Raw genomic sequence first — 18,083 nt, 5'->3', positions numbered from 1 at the left:
GTTTGCCTGTTCTTTGCAGCAATATAAATTGGACCTGAGTGGAATACAGTTTTAGGCTTTACTTTGCAATTCAATATTTTGTTTAAGCTTTACTGCTGAATTATGGTAGTGGTAATCGGGCATTTCTTCGTATAACTTGAGTGAGTGAATATTTCATGGTTGCTTGCAGCTGGTTGGCCTGGTTTAATATGCTCTTTGTCATCTCTGTTCTGGAAGGCTGAGATCTGAAGAACTGTAGCAACCTTTTGCCGATGGTGTTATTCCAGCTGCAAATTCAACATCTTACATCTTAGAGAGAAAGAGAGACCCTGAGCTCTAGTTAACTGATGACAGAAACCTTGGTTTTGTTGATATGTCGTATAATCCAGACACCTCTGCAACTGCACTTTCATTTGCTAAATCAGTAGTAATCCTCTAGAGCGACAGAGGTTGAGCACCTGGGATCACCTCGATAAAGGATTGCAACCCAGCATTCTTTTGTTCACCTTATTGTGAATCTATGTGATAGCCATCCTTTAACAGATTTTGCCTGTTTGAAATAGCTGTTCCTTCTGGAAGTAGACAAGCAATTAATCATTCAAGCATATATTCACAGAGCCTCTGGGAAATGTCTGAGGCTGAGCCAGACCATTTCAATGCCTTAGTCATATTTTACCCAGGCACAAACATCCAGCTACATGTTTATGTCATCATAAATACTCCCCATCTCCTCCACTGAAGCATCAGCTCCAATTACCTCAACTCATTTGCTGACTCTAGGCTTTGACTGTTCTAACACACTCTAAGTTGGACTCCCATCTTCCAACTCCACTCCTTTCTCCCCCCCGCCCCCCCAAACAAACGACTACAGAAGTCCAGTTTTGGTCTGTGTACCTCTGCCCTGAACTTTGGTTCTTCATTAGCAGCTATGCATGCAGCCCTTGACCTTTGGGATTTCCTGTTGAACCTTTTCCATTTTCCTCTTCTCTTCTTTCCTCCCAGCAAATCTAAAGATGCTTCTTAAAACTTTCCTATGGTGATCTGTCCTACTTTCTCCTTGTGCAGCACAGTGTTTGATAATGTTCCAGTTAATTACACATTGGAACATTTTGCCATGTTTCAGACACTAATTAGATGCAGTTGTTGAATGTAATATCAGTGCTGTGGATTTGTAATACTCCTCCCAATGCCGCAATATGGTAATAGCCGACGGGGCATTGAATGCACAAGAGAATACGTTGGTGGCTTTCTCAGAATTGAATGAAGCAGCACAAATCTCTCTCTCTGATGATCAGAATTTTACTTATCTCCACAATGCCGATGGATAAGTATTTGTTGGCTGGTTATTGTGTTGCTAAGCTGAAGAAAGCCTATTAAAATTTTGTTCAATATAATATCCCAGCAATCACAGCAAATTGGATCAGACTGAAAAAACAGATCTAACCTTACAGTGCTTGTGTATAAACACAAGTAATGTGGTAAATAAGGGTGATGAGTTACAGATGTAAATAACTACAGGGGGAATATTAATTTGTGGAGATGACCGAGATCTAGTACTAGGTACTAAATATTTCTGGATACAAGGTGGTTAAGAAAGATTGGGAAGGTTACGAGGGAAAGGTGGGTGGCCATAATTAAGGAGCATGTTAGTGCGAGAAAGGCAGGGAGGGAGGATGTTCTGGTAGGATCTCAAACAGAACTACTTAATTCATAGTCGAAGCTGCCCAATATTACTGCATGTAGTGACTTTGTAGATAATTTTTTTAAAAGAAGTGTAAAGACAATAGAGTAATAATTATTGGTTGTAATAAACACTCGAATTAGCAATATTGTAAAGAGCATAGGGAAAGGAGGTCAGGACAACTTTCTTGAAAAGCACATTTGCAGCCCGACCAGGGTGAAGACTTTGCCAGATCTGGTTCTAGAGAATGGGGATATTTCAAGCGGTGCAAATGTCTATTGGGCAACATTTGGGAATCCATGGTAATATCCAGAAGGTTAGCTATGGAAACATAGACTACATGGAATAATAATACTTAATTGGAGAATTATCTGTTTTAGTGAGTTGAGGATGCATTTAGTTTAGGGAAATTGCAATCAAAGATTGATGAGAAAAAATGTAATTCAAAAATACACAGCCTTTTAAAGAGGTGGTGGTTTGGGTATAATTGAAGTACTTTCCCACCTGAACTCTCTGACTAAGAAAAGAGCTATGATGAAGCAGAGAAATAGGACACAGAAGAGATAAGATTGATGGTACAAATAATTACCAAAGTGAAGAATATGAAAAGTTCAGAGGTGAACTAAAAAGAAGTTAAGATCAGCAAAGAGAATAGGACAGCAGCTAATACTGAATCCAGTTGTACGTTTATAAATAATGAATGCATAGTAAGAGGTGAGGTGAAGTTGATTAAGATCCATAAAGATCCACATTTGGATGCAACAAGTAAAACTAAGGTACTAAAGTCTTGCATGTGGCTTTATCAAGGAAGCAGTGCTAACAATGTTACACTATAAAATGCAGCTGGGAATTCTGGCTGTAGTTAAAAGTCAGTCAGTCATTGCTTCCTTCAGGAAGCTACAGGCATCCCATATGGACTTAGAGGTGAAAAATGTCAGGGTTACTTGGCCATAATCTTTCAGCCCCTCTTAGGTACAGGGGAGGTGTCAGAGTCTGGAGAGTTACAAGTATTATACCCTTTCCTAAGCAAGAATATAAGGATAAACTGAACAACTATTGGCTTCTCAATGTAACCTTGGTGATGGGAGCCTTTTTTTTAAAACAATTCAAAATGAAATGATCGATCAGATATGTGAATGTGATTCATTTTGGTGACCAGAAAGTGAAGCAGCAACATAAGGCAAAGAATAGAGTTCTGAAGAAGGTATTAAAAACAGAGGTATGTTGAGAACAAAAACAGAAATTGCTGAAAAAGCTCAGGTCTGGTGAGCATCATTATAGAGAAACCAGAGTTAACATTTCAGGTCCAATGTCCCTTCTTCAGAACAAACCTTCCCTTCTGAAGAAAGATCACTGGACCTAAAACATTAACTCTAGTTTCTCTACACGAATGCCACTAGGCCTGCTGAGTTTTTCCAGCAAATTCAGTTTGTTTGATTTCCAGCATCCACAGTTCTTTTGGCTTTTTGAGAGGTGTGTTAGAGTATGTTTGCACAAATTATTGAATATGGTAGGCCATTTTGGAAAGCAGTTTAAGAACAATATTGGTTCTTGGCCTTTGTATGTAGACGCATAGTGGTACAAAAGCAGTTATGATGAATACTTAAAATCTCCGTTTAACTACAATGGAGTATTGTATCCAAATCTGGATGCCACACCTTATAATGTGAGGCTTTTGGAGAGCATACAAAATGATTGAGGGATGGGGGACTTCAAGACCTTTAGGACTTGAAGAGATATCAGATATGCACTTTGTTAGTAAATGTGGGTGACTGGTTACGGGGGGGGATTCAGAGTTGATTTGCCTTGACATTCAAGCCTCGCAGAGTTTAGATTGGAGTGGTGCTGGAAAAGCACAGCAGGTCAGGCAGCATCCAAGGAATCGACATTTCGGGCAAAAGTCCTTCATCTGGATAGTCAAGATGTCCCCCAGTTAATCTATTATTCATGGATAAGATGAAACCCGTGACCAAACAGTGTAAGAGTCCAATCGTTTTAAATACAGTGAAAGCTTGGAGGGTAATGAGGCAAGACGAGGGCATTTGGCTTAAGACCTCACCGTTTACACCGTTGGTGGGAGCCCAAGGACTTAAACCTGAGGCAATGGACTCCGGCTTTAAGTTATGGGAGAATAAGGGATCTCTTATTTGGGGATTTATTTGAGGGGAAGGTCTTGATGTCATTTAGCCAGCTAAGTCAGAAGTATGGATTGTCTAATAGGGTCCTTTTCCGGTACTTTCAGATAAGGGATTATACACAGAAGAAGACCACGCTTCTGGCTCAGTTTTACAAGTCAGACGTGGAGAAAAGAGTGCTCCACTGTACGGGTGCTCTTTCAGTTCGTACTTTTTATCATTTACAGACAGGAAGTGGAGGGACTCTGTAGGGCATGGAATCGGGAGCTAGCAGAGGACATTTCATTGGAAGTATTGGAAGATATATGGGAAAATGTAAAGAAAATTTCAATATGTAACAAAGCGCAGGCCTATGCAATTGAAGATTTTACACAGGGCTCATATGGCACCAGAGAAGCTAGCTAAGTTCAAGAGAGGAGAGTCATCAGGGTGTCCCAAATGTAACATTAGTAAAGACACACACTGCTATTCGTCATGTCGTAAGATCCAGACACACTGGAGTGCTATAGTAAGGGAGCTGAAGGACATTCTGGAGATCAGAGTTAAAGTGGATCTGGTATTTCTTCTTCTGGTGTTGCCAAATTTGCCCTCTCTGGTGGAACATGGGAAGAGACTGTGTAACATTCTTACCCACTGTGTGAGGAAGAACATTTTAATGAATTGGATGTTGGAAAAATCCCCAGGTCTTATGGGGTGGCATAAGCTGGTGATGGAGCATCTCCCCCAAGGCTACCTCACAAATATGGTGCACACGTTGGAAGTGATTGGTGAAAGAATCTAAGGTAGCATGAAGAAAAAGATTTGTTCTATGCAGCAATTGGTTGTGATCTTGAATCCTGAAAGGGTGATGGAGGCAGCTTCACTGGTGGCTTTAAAAGGAAAATGATTTGTAGGATTGTTGGGAAAGGAGGAGTGGAACTATTTGGACAACTGACATGGACTGGACAGACAGAAGGATCTCTTCCCGTGCTGTGTAACCATTCTATGATTTGATTGCAGCAATCACTTAGCTTCTCTAACAATTGCAAACATAATCACAAAAAACTTGGAATATTATTTAACCAATCTGATGTGATTAGTTTCTAGCAGGCATTTCTATCAACAAATGCTAACTTCTGCCTCATTTTGAAACTAATGACCATCACTAGAGATTGTTGACTCACTGTCTCTTCCAGCATTGTTTAAAGGCATTTTTAAAGAATAAATTTAGTTGAAGTGAATTTTATTTCCAAATTTGCCATATTTTTGGTCTGTCCAAAATTTCAGATTAAAGGTATAATTTCGAATGTTAGCAAGTCTAAGCATTATTTCAGTCACTGATATTTGTTTCAAAACTTATGGATGAACATGAATTGGCATCATCTTGAGGCCTGGTGAATGTAGGTCATCTACTAATATCAAACTCAACTGATTGGTGACATGTATTTTAAGTAGCTCCTGTTCATTCTCATCAGATCATGGTATTTTTACTGCTTTTTGCGCAAACCAGAGTTGCATTTAAGGCATTAGTTACTGTAGGATAATATTGGTTAAGCTTTTGACAGGTTAGTTAACAGTATTTTGGTGCTAAAATCAATTCTATTTAATTCAAATTTGTACAGCTTCAGAGGTTACAAAAATGGTGCTTTTGAAGAAAACGTTAAGAATAACACACAGCCTTAATATTTATAATCTTCAAAGTAAGTTAGAAATGCAAAGTGGAGCTTTTGTGTAAAAAATTGAAAGATACTAAACACAGTCTCCCTTTTTTTGTTTTGTGCAGTTCCACAGGCACCCACTTTTCAATGCTAGGAATTGGAGACATTGTCATGCCAGGACTTCTGTTGTGCTTTGTGCTTCGATATGATAACTATAAGAAAATTTCTAACAGTGAGGCTATTCCACCTAATATACCTGGTCGTATGCAGAAGGTGTCATACTTCCATTGTACCTTGATCGGTTACTTTGTAGGTAAGTGGAAGCAATTCAGTAGAAATAAGAATATTGTTGAAAATTGATTCCCAGTGGCACAGGCAGTTTATCCCAACTAACAATGTGAGTTATTTGCAATATTTACAATACTGGAATTTAAAATGTTCATTTATGTATTAAATTTATTATTTAACTAGATAACTATAGAAATGTAGGAAATAAGATCAAGAGTAGGCAATCAGTATGATAAGGCTGATCCTCTATCATAATGCCATAATGCTCCCTCCTCATATACCTTGATGTTTTTAAGGTCTAGAAATCGACCTATTCCTTTTTCTGTTTAAACCAGTTGGCATGACTTGCATTGCCTCTTTCTAATTTTCTTGGTTATAGCTGACCTCTGAAATCTCGAAGACGTTTTGCTGCTCTGCATCAATTGCTTCAAGGAATTTCATATTGAGATTTTTGGTTTTGGTACCTCTTGAGTCGCTACCCTCTGATTTCAAGCTGTGGCCTAATAGATATCACTGCATTACTGAATGTAGCATTAACAAGAGGAAGAGTATTGGTCGATCTGGTGTTCTGTCCAGAGTTTTTAACCACAACCAATACCCCCATCCATCTCATTAACATCTGTAGAACTTCACAGAATGTAAATGGTTGCTGCAATGCCAATGCAGCTGCAACTGCACTTGCAAAAGTTATTCATGCTGTATAGCAGTGCAGTGTTTTGAAATTGTAAGGAATTATCCAAGGGCATCCTTACTTGAATAATAGTAAGATACAGCAGTATACAAGTGTCCACCATATAAAATCCATTTTCTTTGTAGCACGGTTGGTAAACTAAGGACATTCCTCCTCTAAACACTGCTGATTTTTGTTTTAATGTAGTTACTGAACACTCTCCAGTTTATTTTTAAAACAAAATGCTGCTCCCTGTCTCCCCTCCTCTACTGGTTGCTGTTGCTTCCCTCACATTTGCCACTTCTGTCCTTTGCACATGGGAAGTCAAACCAAAAGGAAACAGGGGACTGGGTGAATTGGAAAGTGAAGCAGTGTACAGGGGGACTGGGAGAGGAATGGTACAAGGGGTCAACAAGAAGTGAGGTGTGGGGAAAGCAACAAACAGAAGAGACTGGTGAGTTGGATGTGGAAGCAGTGAGCAAGAGAAACTGAGTCAGTTAAGTACTTGAGTCATTAAGCATAACTAAGAGAATTTTTGTGCCAGTTATGTTCAAGCCAATAAATTGATTAATGTAAAAATTGTAATCAGCAGCATAAGCTTTCCTGATTTAAAAGTTTTCTTCTGAATGCATCAGGACTGCTAAATGAACTATAACTGTATAAATGCATTTTTAATAAATTATAAAATCTTCTATGGTGATATTTCCATTTTAGAAGTTGTCCTTTTTTTTCCTGATAATCTGACTCTTGATTTAGGTCTTTTGACAGCCACTGTAGCATCTAGAATTCACCGGGCTGCTCAACCTGCACTCTTGTACCTCGTTCCGTTTACACTGCTACCACTGCTCACCATGGCTTATTTAAAGGTGAGTAGAATGTAAAAACCTAAATAAACCTACAATCTGCGGCTTAATCTTGTTGGTTACTTTTCCACTCTGCATGCTCAATAGGTTTTGCTCAGCTTCATCCAACTCCATCTGACATTGCTCCTTTGCATTGTCAGTACTTGCCTGCTGTATGTTCCCATCTAATGTTGTACAACTGTGAACCAATCAGGCCTTGAGAATTTAAATATAGTGAAATCCAACTTACCTCAAAATTCCAAATATTTGGGAAAATGTGGGAAATCTTTAGTCTTATGTTCAGGAAGGGGTGCAGAACAAAATAAAGACTTTTCCTGCAGAAACCAGATTGGTTCATGCAAATTGGGAGCAGGACTAGGCTATTAGGCTCTTATAACCTGCTGTACCGTTCAATAATATAATGGCTGATCTGATCACGCCATATGGGCAGCATGGTGACTCAGTGGTCAGCATTGCTGTCTCACAGCACTAGGGACCTGGGTTTAATTCCACTTCAGCCAACTGTCTGTGTGAAGTTTACACATTTCCCCCTGTGTCCGTGTGGGTTTTGTCTGGATGCTCCAATTTCCTCCAACTGTTCAAAGGTAGATTGGTCATGCTAAATTGTCCCATAGTGTCTAAGGATGTGCTGGCTTGGTGCATTAACCATGTGAAATGCGGGGTTATAGGGATGGGGGGGGGGGGTGGGTTGGTGTTGGTGTTGGTCTGGGTGGGATGCTGTTGGGAGGGTCGGTGAGGACTCAATGAGCCGAATGCCTGTTTCCACACTGTAGAATTTCTATGATAGTCTAGCCTACCTCCCAATTACTTTTCACCCCTTGGCTTACCAAAAAGTTGTCTGTTTACCATAAAATAATGCAAAGATACTGATTGCAATGCCTGTTGAGCAAGAACATAGAACAATGCAGCACAGCAATGGGCACTTCGACCCATGATGTTGTGCCAAACATGATGCCAAGTTAAACTAATCCCTTCTGCCTGCTATGGTCCATATCCCTCCATTCCTTGCTTATTCGTGTGCTTATCCCCGGGCTCCTTTAATGTCCATATCATATCTGCCTCCACCACTATTTCTGACAGTGCATTCCAGGTACCTACCACTCTGTTTAAAAAATAAATAAAATTGCCCTTCACCTCTCCTTTGAGCGTCTTCCCTCTCACCTTAAATGCATACCCTCTAGTTTTAGACATTTCAACTCTGGGAAAAAGATTCTGACAACCCAATCTATGCCTTTCTCAATTTTATAAACTTCTATCAGGTTTCTCCTCTACCGCTCCAGAGAAAACAGCCCTAGTTTGTCCAGCTCTCCTCTATAGATCATACCCTCTAATCCAGGCAGCATCCTGGTAAATCTTGTCTGCATCCTCTCCAAAGCTTCCACATCCTTCCTGTAATGTGGCCATCAGAATTGAACGCAATGCTCTAAAAGCAGCCTAACCAAACTTTTGTAAAGCCGCAACATCACTTCCAATTGACAAAAACTCACGTCTTCTTGTGAGAGAATCCTATTCCTCATCTCTGTTTTATAATGGGTGACCTCATATTTTCACATGATGAACCCAGTCCTGGACACTCAAAAACAAAACACCCTCTCCACATCGAACCTTTATATCCCTCAGGATCTAGTGTTTCAATCATCACCTCTTACTTTTCTCAACTCCAGTGGATAAGAGCATAGCCCATCCGATCTTACCTCATTAGTCAACTGACCCCATTCCAGATATTTGGCTTGCAAACTTTCTCTGAACTGCTTCCAATGCACTTGCATCCTAAATAAATACTGTGCGCAGTACTCCAGGTGTAGTCTCACCAATGTTCTATATAACTGGAGCATTCTGTGAAATCTTCAAAGTGATTAACTATGTGAACATAGAAAATGGGAGCAGAAGTAGACAATTCAGTCCCTTGAGCCTACTCCACCATTCAGTCAGATCATGGCTGACCTTTTCTATTTCAAATTCTACCAACTGCTGAAAACTCAATTCCCCTTCCAAAGGAAACTAGAGCCTGTCCACTTCTGTCTTTAAAATATTCAACAACTCCACCTCCCCAGTTTTTTTTTTGAGGCAGAATTTTCAGATTGCACAACTCAGAAAAAAAGTTCTAATTTCTGTCCTAAAAGAACGACTTCTAATTTTAAAATTCTGCCCCCTAGTTCTGGACTGACCCACAAGGGAAAACAACCTTTCCACATCGACCTTGTCAAGACCATTCAGGAACTTGAACATTTCAGTCAAATAGCTTCTCATTATTCTAAACTCCAGATGCAACATTCCAGCCTGTCCAATACTTACCATGAGACAACCTGATGATCCCGGTATCGGGGTAGTAAACCTCCAGTGAACTGCCAGCAATGTAATATAAGGCAAGACAATTCCTCAACTGCTTTAAGTTCTGTTAAGGGCATCTAATCTCCATCCATAACTTAAGAAAAAGTAGCTGCGATATCTCATCACAGGACGAATATGCTTTCCAATTGATTTATCCCAATATTTAAATACACTTTTTAAAAGGCTAATAAAAAAAAACTGCCTTATGAAAAGAAGCATCCTTCCTGTCTTTAGCTGCTAAGCAATTTTATTAGTAAGTAAATTTGGATCATTGTTTTACTTGTGCAATCTCATATTTCCTCCACTAAATTATTTAGCATAATCACAGTTGATCACAGTTAGGTATGTGCTATGTGACACCTACTGTGGAGATTAAATATGCAGACTCTGCTTTAATAAACTGTTAGCAAGTTATGTGCATTCCAAGATATGTTCAAAGAAGAATGGAGCACAAAGATTATTCAACCATGTTCAACAGAGCTGTCCATTTTAATCCCGCTCCCTGTAAACTATTTCTTTGTCATTCTTTCTCAATCTACCACAGCTTTTGACGAGATTGACTGCTACCATTATCTTCCCAACAGCTCTCCCCTGTAATCCAGCTAGATGGGAACACCTTCACCAGCTGGGTTGCATTCTTAACACCCAGTTCTATCTCTCCGCCTCATTCAGCTCCTTCACTGTTGCTAATTAATCAACTGTATATCCTATATCCAACATCCAGTATTAGACGAGCAGAAATTTCTTGCAATTACATGTTGATAAGATTGCAGCCATTGTTTTCAATTCCTGTCCCTTGTATTCCCTGTGAGCTGCATGTGTACACAGCCACTCCAATGTTGCAGACATAGTGATCAGCATTGGCACGCCAATCATGTCATTGACATCCAGTTCTACATGTTCCTGCCAGCACCAGCCTCTTGAGGTCTGTGTAGCTGATTTAAACAAAAGAAATTACAGGGCATACTGCCTACTGCTAGTTAAGTTTCCTAAACTACCTTGGGCTTAGAAATTTCTTGTATTCGAATTTCAGAAACCTGCCATTTGGACCCTTATTTCTGGCTTTCCTGTTAGTTCTGCCACACTTATTAAAATCCTTTATAGCCTTGACACTGACCCTCTCTAATTACCTCCAGCAACACCCCTCAGGAATATTTGTACTTCTCTAATTCTGGACTCTTCATCTCAGTCTGAATTGCTCACTGTTCATTTAGCTGCCTCTGGTATGGATTGAAATTCTGAAATTCCCTCCCTGAACCTTGCTGCATCCCAGTTGTGCTCTCCTCCTTTTAAGTAGCAACGTATAACAGACCTCTTTGACAAAGCTTTTGGCTATCTGTCTTGTGTGGCTGCTTTCAGGGTTTATACTGTAACATTTGTGAAGCACCTTGGAGTGTTTTATTACATTAAATGTGCTATGTAAACCTGAATTATAATTGACAGCTAAGTTTTCAGAATAGACTAGTGCTATTTGTGCCCTACAGCTGTCAGGTAACATCCCATAACTGTCTTTTCTGTTGGCATGATGCTGTGATATGCAATCTATTTTAATTTTAAAATTTCATTTGAATTGATTTCAGCAGAAGAAAGGGGAGATTGTAGGTGATCAGAATCATCATGTGCATTTTAATTTTATTACCCTTGGTGTGTGAAAAATGGGGTTAGCTGCAGACCTGTACACTAGGAAAAGGAGACTTTGGGCAGCATGCATTCTGATGTGCCCTTGTTTGTTTCAAATGTTTAACATGCTTTATAAGCTATACTGCTGTTCAGCAAGGGAGAATATTTGTTTTTAATAGTATAATTAGTACAGTTCTGCCATGAATGTTTTAAGCTCCTTTTTTCTTTCTGGAATGCAGTGGATTAATGATTGGGACTCCTTGTATTTAATAGTTATGTTCTCTGGCACATTTTTGCCTCAGTAAGAATGTTAGTAACCAAATTACAATACAGAAGTCATATCAGTAATTTAAAAATTAAGGCAAGTCAGAAGTCATCCCATCTCCAAAAAGGGCTTTTTATGACTGAAGACAGGGTGTGCCAAGTACAAAGATATCCAGTCGGACCGGAGAAGCGGCATTGACAGTGAACCAAGTGACAGAAGTACTTTCAAATGTATTTCACTGGTAAGTTTTTACATAGAAATATCTGGGAATTCCTGTAGAACATAGAACAATACAGCGCAGGACAGGCCCTTTGGCCCTCGATGTTGCGCCGATCCAAGCCCATCTAACCTACACTAGCCCACTATCCTCCATATGTCTATCCAATGCCTGTTTAAATGCCCATAAAGAGAGAGAGTCCACCACTGCTACTGGCAGGGCATTCCATGAACTCTTGCCTCGCTGAGTAAAGAATCTACCCTAACATCTGTCCTATACCTACCACCCCTTAATTTAAAGCTATGCCCCCTCGTGATAGCTGACTCCCTACGTAGAAAAAGGTTCTCATGGTCAACCCTATCTAACCCCCTAATCATCTTGTACACCTCTATCAAGTCACCCCTAAACCTTCTTTTCTCCAATGAAAACAGCCCCAAGTGCCTCAGCCTTTCCTCATACGATCTTCCTACCATATCAGGCAACATCCTGGTAAACCACCTCTGCGTCCGTTCCAGTGCCTCTACATCCTTCCTATAGTATGGCGACCAAAACTGCACACAGTACTCCAGATGCGGCCGCACCAGAGTCTTATAGAACTGCAACATGACCTCAGGACTCCAGGACTCCAGAACTCAATTCCTCTACCAATAAAAGCCAGTACGCCATATGCCGCCTTCACCGCACTATTTACCTGGGTGGCAACTTTCAGAGATCTGTGTACATGGACACCAAGATCCCTCTGCTCATCCACACCACCAAGTATCCGACCATTAGCCCAGTACCCCATCTTTTTGTTACTCTTACCAAAGTGAATCACCTCACACTTTACCCACATTGAACTCCATTTGCCACCTTTCTGCCCAGCTCTGCAACGTATCTATATCCCGCTGTAACCTGACACATCCTTTCTCACTGTCAACAATTCCACCCGACTTTCGTATCATCCGCAAACTTGCTCATCCAACCTTCTAGCCCCTCCTCCAAGTCATTTTTAAAAATGACAAACAGCAATGATCCCAAAACAGATCCTTGCGGAACACCGCTAATAACTGCACTCCAAGATGAACCTTTACCATCAACTACTACCCTCTGTCTTCTTCCAGCAAGCCAATTCCTAATCCAAACCTCCAACTTACCCTCCATGCCATACCTCCGTATCTTTTGCAGTAGCCTACCATGGGGAACCTTATCAAATGCCTTACTAAAATCCATATACACCACATCTACCGCTTTACCCTCGTCCACCTCCTTCATCACCTTCTCAAAGAATTCAATAAGGTTTGTGACTATCCTTGATCACATTATTCCTATCCAGATGTTCATAAATCCTATCTCTTACAATTCTCTCTTAAGACTTTGCACACAACAGAAGTGAGACTCACCGGCTTATAGTTACTAGGGTTATCCCTACTCCCCTTCTTGAAGAAGGGAACCACATTTGCTATCCTCCAGTCTTCTGGCACTATTCCTGTAGACAACGAGGACATAAAAATCAAGGCCAATGGCTCTGCAATCTCCTCCCTTGCTTTCCAGAGAATCCTAGGATAAATGCCATCAGGCCCAGGGGACTTATCTATTTTCACCCTTTCCAGAATTTCCAACACCTCTTCCCTACATATCTCAAAGCCGTCCAGTCTAATTAATTGTGACTCAGTATTCACATTGGCAACAATGTCCTGTTCCTGAGTGAATACTGACGGAAAGTATTCATTCAGTGTCTCCCCAATCTCTTCAGCCTCCACACGCAACTTCCCACTACTATCCTTGACTGGACCTATTCCTACCCTAGTCATTCTTTTCCATTCTGTACATTAGTACTTGTGCATGAGTCCTAGAAAGATCAAATCAATTCAAAATCAGCTTTTGCAGAATGATTCCCGTTCCATTTTGTGGCAAATTTACTCCAGAGTCGTATGATTATACAAAATAGGAGCAGAATAGTTGGACCATTTGACCACTGCAGCTTGTTCTGCCATTCGGTAGGTTCATGGCTGATTTGCTTGTGTTCCCATCCACTCTGCTAATCATTCATCCCCTTGTCAAGCACGTATCTATCCATCTCTACTTTAAACATATTGTGACCCCATCGCCTCCACTGTTTTTTGAGGTAGAGAGCTCCAAAGTTGCTCAACCCTCAGAAAATTTCTACTTGCGTCCTTCAAGTGTCTCCAAATTTTAAAATAGCACCCTTTAACCAATGTAGAGGAGACATTGGGGAGACAGGCCGCCTACTTGCGGAACGTTTCAGGGAACACCTCTGGGACACCGACACCAACCAACCCAACCGCCCTGTGGCCGAACACTTTAACTCCCCCTCCCACTCCGCTAAATACATGCAGGTCCGTGGCCGCCTCCATCACCAGACCCTGACCACACAATGCCTGGAGGAAGAGCGCCTCATCTTCCGCCTAGGAACCCTCCAACCACACGGGATGAATGTAGATTTCTCCAGCTTCCTCATTTCCCCTCTTTCCCCCCACCCCCACCTTATCTCAGTCCCAACCCCCGGATTCAGCACCGCCCTCTTGACCTGCAATCATCTTCCCGACCTCTCCGACCCCCACCCCCTCTCCGGCCTATCACCCTCCCCCTCACCTCCTTCCACCTATCGTATTCCCAGCGCCACTCCCCCAAATTTCCTCCCCCCCACTTACCTTTTATCTCAGCCCGCTTGGCACGCCTGCCTCATTCCTGAAGAAGGGCTTTTGCCCAAAACGTCGATTCTCCTGCTCCCCGGATGCTACCTGGCCTGCTGTATTTTTCCAGCACCACATTTTTCAACTCTGGTCCCCAGCATCTGCAGTCCTCACTTTCTCCACCTTGTCAACCAACACCATTCAGGATCTGATACATTTCAATCACGTTTTGAATATATATTCTACATTATTAGGACATTGCTGTCTCTTTTAATGAGGCATCAAATCAGGAGCTTGTGTCATCTCATACAACGATGAAAACTTTATAAAAAGTTTCTCTGCATATTCTGGTTAATGAGAGAGTCTCTTAGCCAAAGCCATGGAAACCGATTACCCAGTCATCTGCCTCTTTGCTGTTGTCCTGTCCAAATGAACTTCAAACTTTACATTTTGTGGAACCCTTCAGGATGTTCTGAAAGCAGATTTCAGTGCAAGTTATTTCTTTTAAAAAAAAATCTTAAAGCCAAATAGAAAATTAGAAGAAACCTAGATTTGAGAGAGTTAGTGCACCAGCAATGGACTGTGGTTGGAGGGCATGAAAGGCCAGAACTTTAGGACCAAACTGTACAGTTAAGGCAGGCTGAAGTACATTGCAACAATGGGCTTTGACAAGGCTGTAGAAAAATTCTCCGATAAGTGCTGACATTTTTATTTGTGTATTGATGGAGAGAGTGTTAGTGTAGGTGAATGATATCTGAAGTGTTAAATGAGCAGTTGTGTATTTAGGTAACAGAAGTTTGAGTGTATCGGTGTCTTAAAGGGGGAAGGATAGGAGGGCACTGGATAAAATCAGTGAAGGAGTGACAGTCGTATGTACAAGGTGTTTTTTAGTTGGCGGTGCGGGTGCTATGAATGGGGAGTAATGGAAGTGGGTGTCAGTAGCTTTGGTGATCGTCTTGGTTTTAATCCTGGTTATTTAGCCGACGTGGTCTGATTCAAGCTGGTAGCAAGCTGGAAGAGGAGCAGAAGACTATTTCAGTGGAAACAGTTAATAATGGGATTGGAAGTAGTGACTCTGGTCTCCCCAGTGTTCAGTTAATGCATGATGTTGGCAGTGCAAAGGTAGTCATAGAGAAAGATTAGGCTATTATTGGTATAGATTTGTTCGTTTGACCTGCTCCAGAGATGATGCAATAATTGGCTTTGGGCAAGTGGATTGCACACAGTGTTCTTCCAGTTTTGTGTATTGTGTCCTATACCATGAATGGGCATGCACGCTGTTTGCTGTTAACGTAGTCACAGATCAAATGTGTGAGACAAATTCCTTGTCTTTACTTTAATCCAATCTGATGCAGAATCATAGTTTCACGCTGTCAGGGTCTAAGATGCGAGGATTATTTGTATGATATAATGCAGTCAGCTATATTAATGAAGCAGAAAAGCAGCTTAAAATGCCCACAAGTGTGAGACTGATGTGTGTTCAGATAGGCAGAATGTTTAACTGGATGGCTCTTGAAACATTTCATCATATAAAGGCAACATAAGATGCATTAATGTCCATTTCTAAGAAGCACCTGCTAGGATTTATTGGTTTCTTTTGAGCACAGGTTGTATGGAAGCTTGTTTTTGTTGATGGGGTTGAAATGTTGTTCATTTTGAAATTCCCTTGTAAAATAATCCTTTAAACCAATCTTTCACCAGTGTTTGCTTGTGTAGTTTGCTGTTAAATTTTGTTTGCCAGCACTCCTAAGTGCCTTGGGACATCTTTTAAATGCCAGTGATTGTTTGGGTTGTTGCTATCACTTGTCACGTATGTGTGTTTTCTCAGGGTGATCTACGGCGTATGTGGTCAGAGCCATTCCACTCCAAGGCAAACAGTTCTCGATTCCTGGAAGTATGATGGCATGAAGTGGAGCTAAGAGCAGGAATGACGTACGGTGGGCACCAGAAGATTTGTGTCATGTGGTTTCATTCTTCTCATCAAGCAAGATTGGTGCTTAAAGTGTTAACAAAAATGGTTGTGGAGGAATTTCCTTTTCCTTTTATGGAATGCAGACCCTGTACAATTAATCCAACCCATCTGCAGTCTTTGGATTAGCAACAGACTCACGCCGTACCATGTATATTACAAATGAAAAAGGAACAAGAAGCCCACCTTTTTAATGACAAGATGTCAAATCTAATCTTGTACATAGAGCTGCCATATAGAAGACGCAACTTGAAGAAGCCTGTTTAAAGGGACCAGCACCAAGTCAATGACTGTTTGGTTTGTCTTGAACTTTAGCCTGAAGAAGACGACAAGGCAGCGACATATCTTGAGTTCAGTAATTAACTGTGCGGTGACTCATATTTCCTCCCCTCCCCCCACAGACACGAGTTGAGTATGCAGTAAAATCTATGCTGTAATTAACTTTACACCTGATGTTTTGTTGCAATGATCCAGAAAGGTTAAGATGCCAAGATGAATCATGTTGTGTACTTAAGTGGCCTGTTGTAAATTTTAGCATGTATAGCATTAAATATTGCTTCAGTATAAGACCCACTGTTCCCTCTTCCAAGATGCTCTTATACCATAATATGTGACTTTAGAAACGTAATTGTAGTTTGCACTTGTACCTGTGTTCATGACCCGAGTTGATCTTGCACAATTAAGATTGGTGTAGCAAAAAAGTTAACTTTTTATGGTTTTCCCCGTTTCTTTTTTTGGTTTGATTAATTTAGCTAATGCATGTATCATAGCGGTACTCGTTACCTAAACCCTCTTGATTGTAGTGGTGTATCCTTGTAAATATTTCTTTTTTTTGTATACATTTGTTCAAATGTGCGTTGTTAGCTCTTACATATGTTGATAAGTGTAATCTTGTCCAAGTTTACAAGCAGTATCTGTTTTGTACCTTGGGTTTGTATTTGGTTCGCAGAATTGTTTCTGATAGGCATTGACTTTGGCTGCTGTGGGAGCAGCAATTTAACATACAATAGAACGTGAATCCAAACTGAAGGTTTGTGTGCCTCTAGAATTCCTGTCATTATTGTACCATCAAGATGGCAATTGTAGTCTTCAGACCTAGAGATTTCTGAATAGAGTGCAAGGCCTGGAACCAAAATGAATTAATACAAACAATGCTTCAAGTTCTTCCTCCATGCCCACTTCTCCCTGACCCAGCCCCCAACGTGTTCTCCTAAACATAGACCCAGAGTGTCAGGTTATTATTTTTAAAGATGGTATTGTTTTCTTGAAAACAACAGTAATGTTATCGTGCCGTAGACTAGACAAGTTGATGAAGCCATTTTATAGATTCTGGCTTTGCTGAAAGCAGTCAGATGGACTGAATGATTACTGTACAATCCTTGTACATCAGGTGTGTGTTTCTGGCCCTGGAAATGAACAATATCTTTCATCTCTATATAACATGCGCAGTCAAGATTCCTTTGTAAATAAAACCAAAAGTTTAAGTGCACCTGTGTGGTTTATTTTGCAGTGTTCTGCAAGGTTACTTTTTTAAGAGAAGTGGTTATCTTTGTTTATTGCAAATATCCTTCAAAAAGGATTTTGTTGGGGTGGCATTAAGTGGAGTTGATGTGCTACCAGTGGGGAATCAGCTGGAGGAATGATGATGTGAACACATTCCTCCTGCGAACCTGACTGTGCTGAAAACTATGGATCATAAAAGTTACTATTGACATGTTCAATGTAGCAGAATTGCATTAGATTAAAAAGCTAAATCACTGCAGAAACATTTTTGTCAGTTACTTTTCTGCAG

General features: G+C 40.7%; 1 protein-coding gene across 2 annotated transcripts in view; it reads left to right on the top strand.

Moving 5' to 3' along the window:
* Positions 1 to 17,780, top strand: part of sppl3 (signal peptide peptidase 3) — a 211,614-nt gene extending 193,834 nt beyond the window's left edge. For both annotated transcript variants that reach the window (XM_072587257.1, XM_072587258.1), the window contains exons 9-11: positions 5,558 to 5,745; positions 7,147 to 7,256; positions 16,151 to 17,780. In XM_072587257.1, the coding sequence (XP_072443358.1) occupies positions 5,558 to 5,745; positions 7,147 to 7,256; positions 16,151 to 16,222 (370 nt within the window). In that variant the 3' untranslated portion in view covers positions 16,223 to 17,780. The remainder of the gene's footprint in view (positions 1 to 5,557; positions 5,746 to 7,146; positions 7,257 to 16,150) is intronic.
* Positions 17,781 to 18,083: the final 303 nt, after the last annotated feature.

The sequence above is a fragment of the Chiloscyllium punctatum genome, chromosome 17 (genome assembly GCF_047496795.1).
Source record: "Chiloscyllium punctatum isolate Juve2018m chromosome 17, sChiPun1.3, whole genome shotgun sequence".
In the NCBI taxonomy this organism is placed as follows: domain Eukaryota; kingdom Metazoa; phylum Chordata; class Chondrichthyes; order Orectolobiformes; family Hemiscylliidae; genus Chiloscyllium; species Chiloscyllium punctatum.
This window is presented reverse-complemented; position numbering and strand designations above follow the sequence as displayed.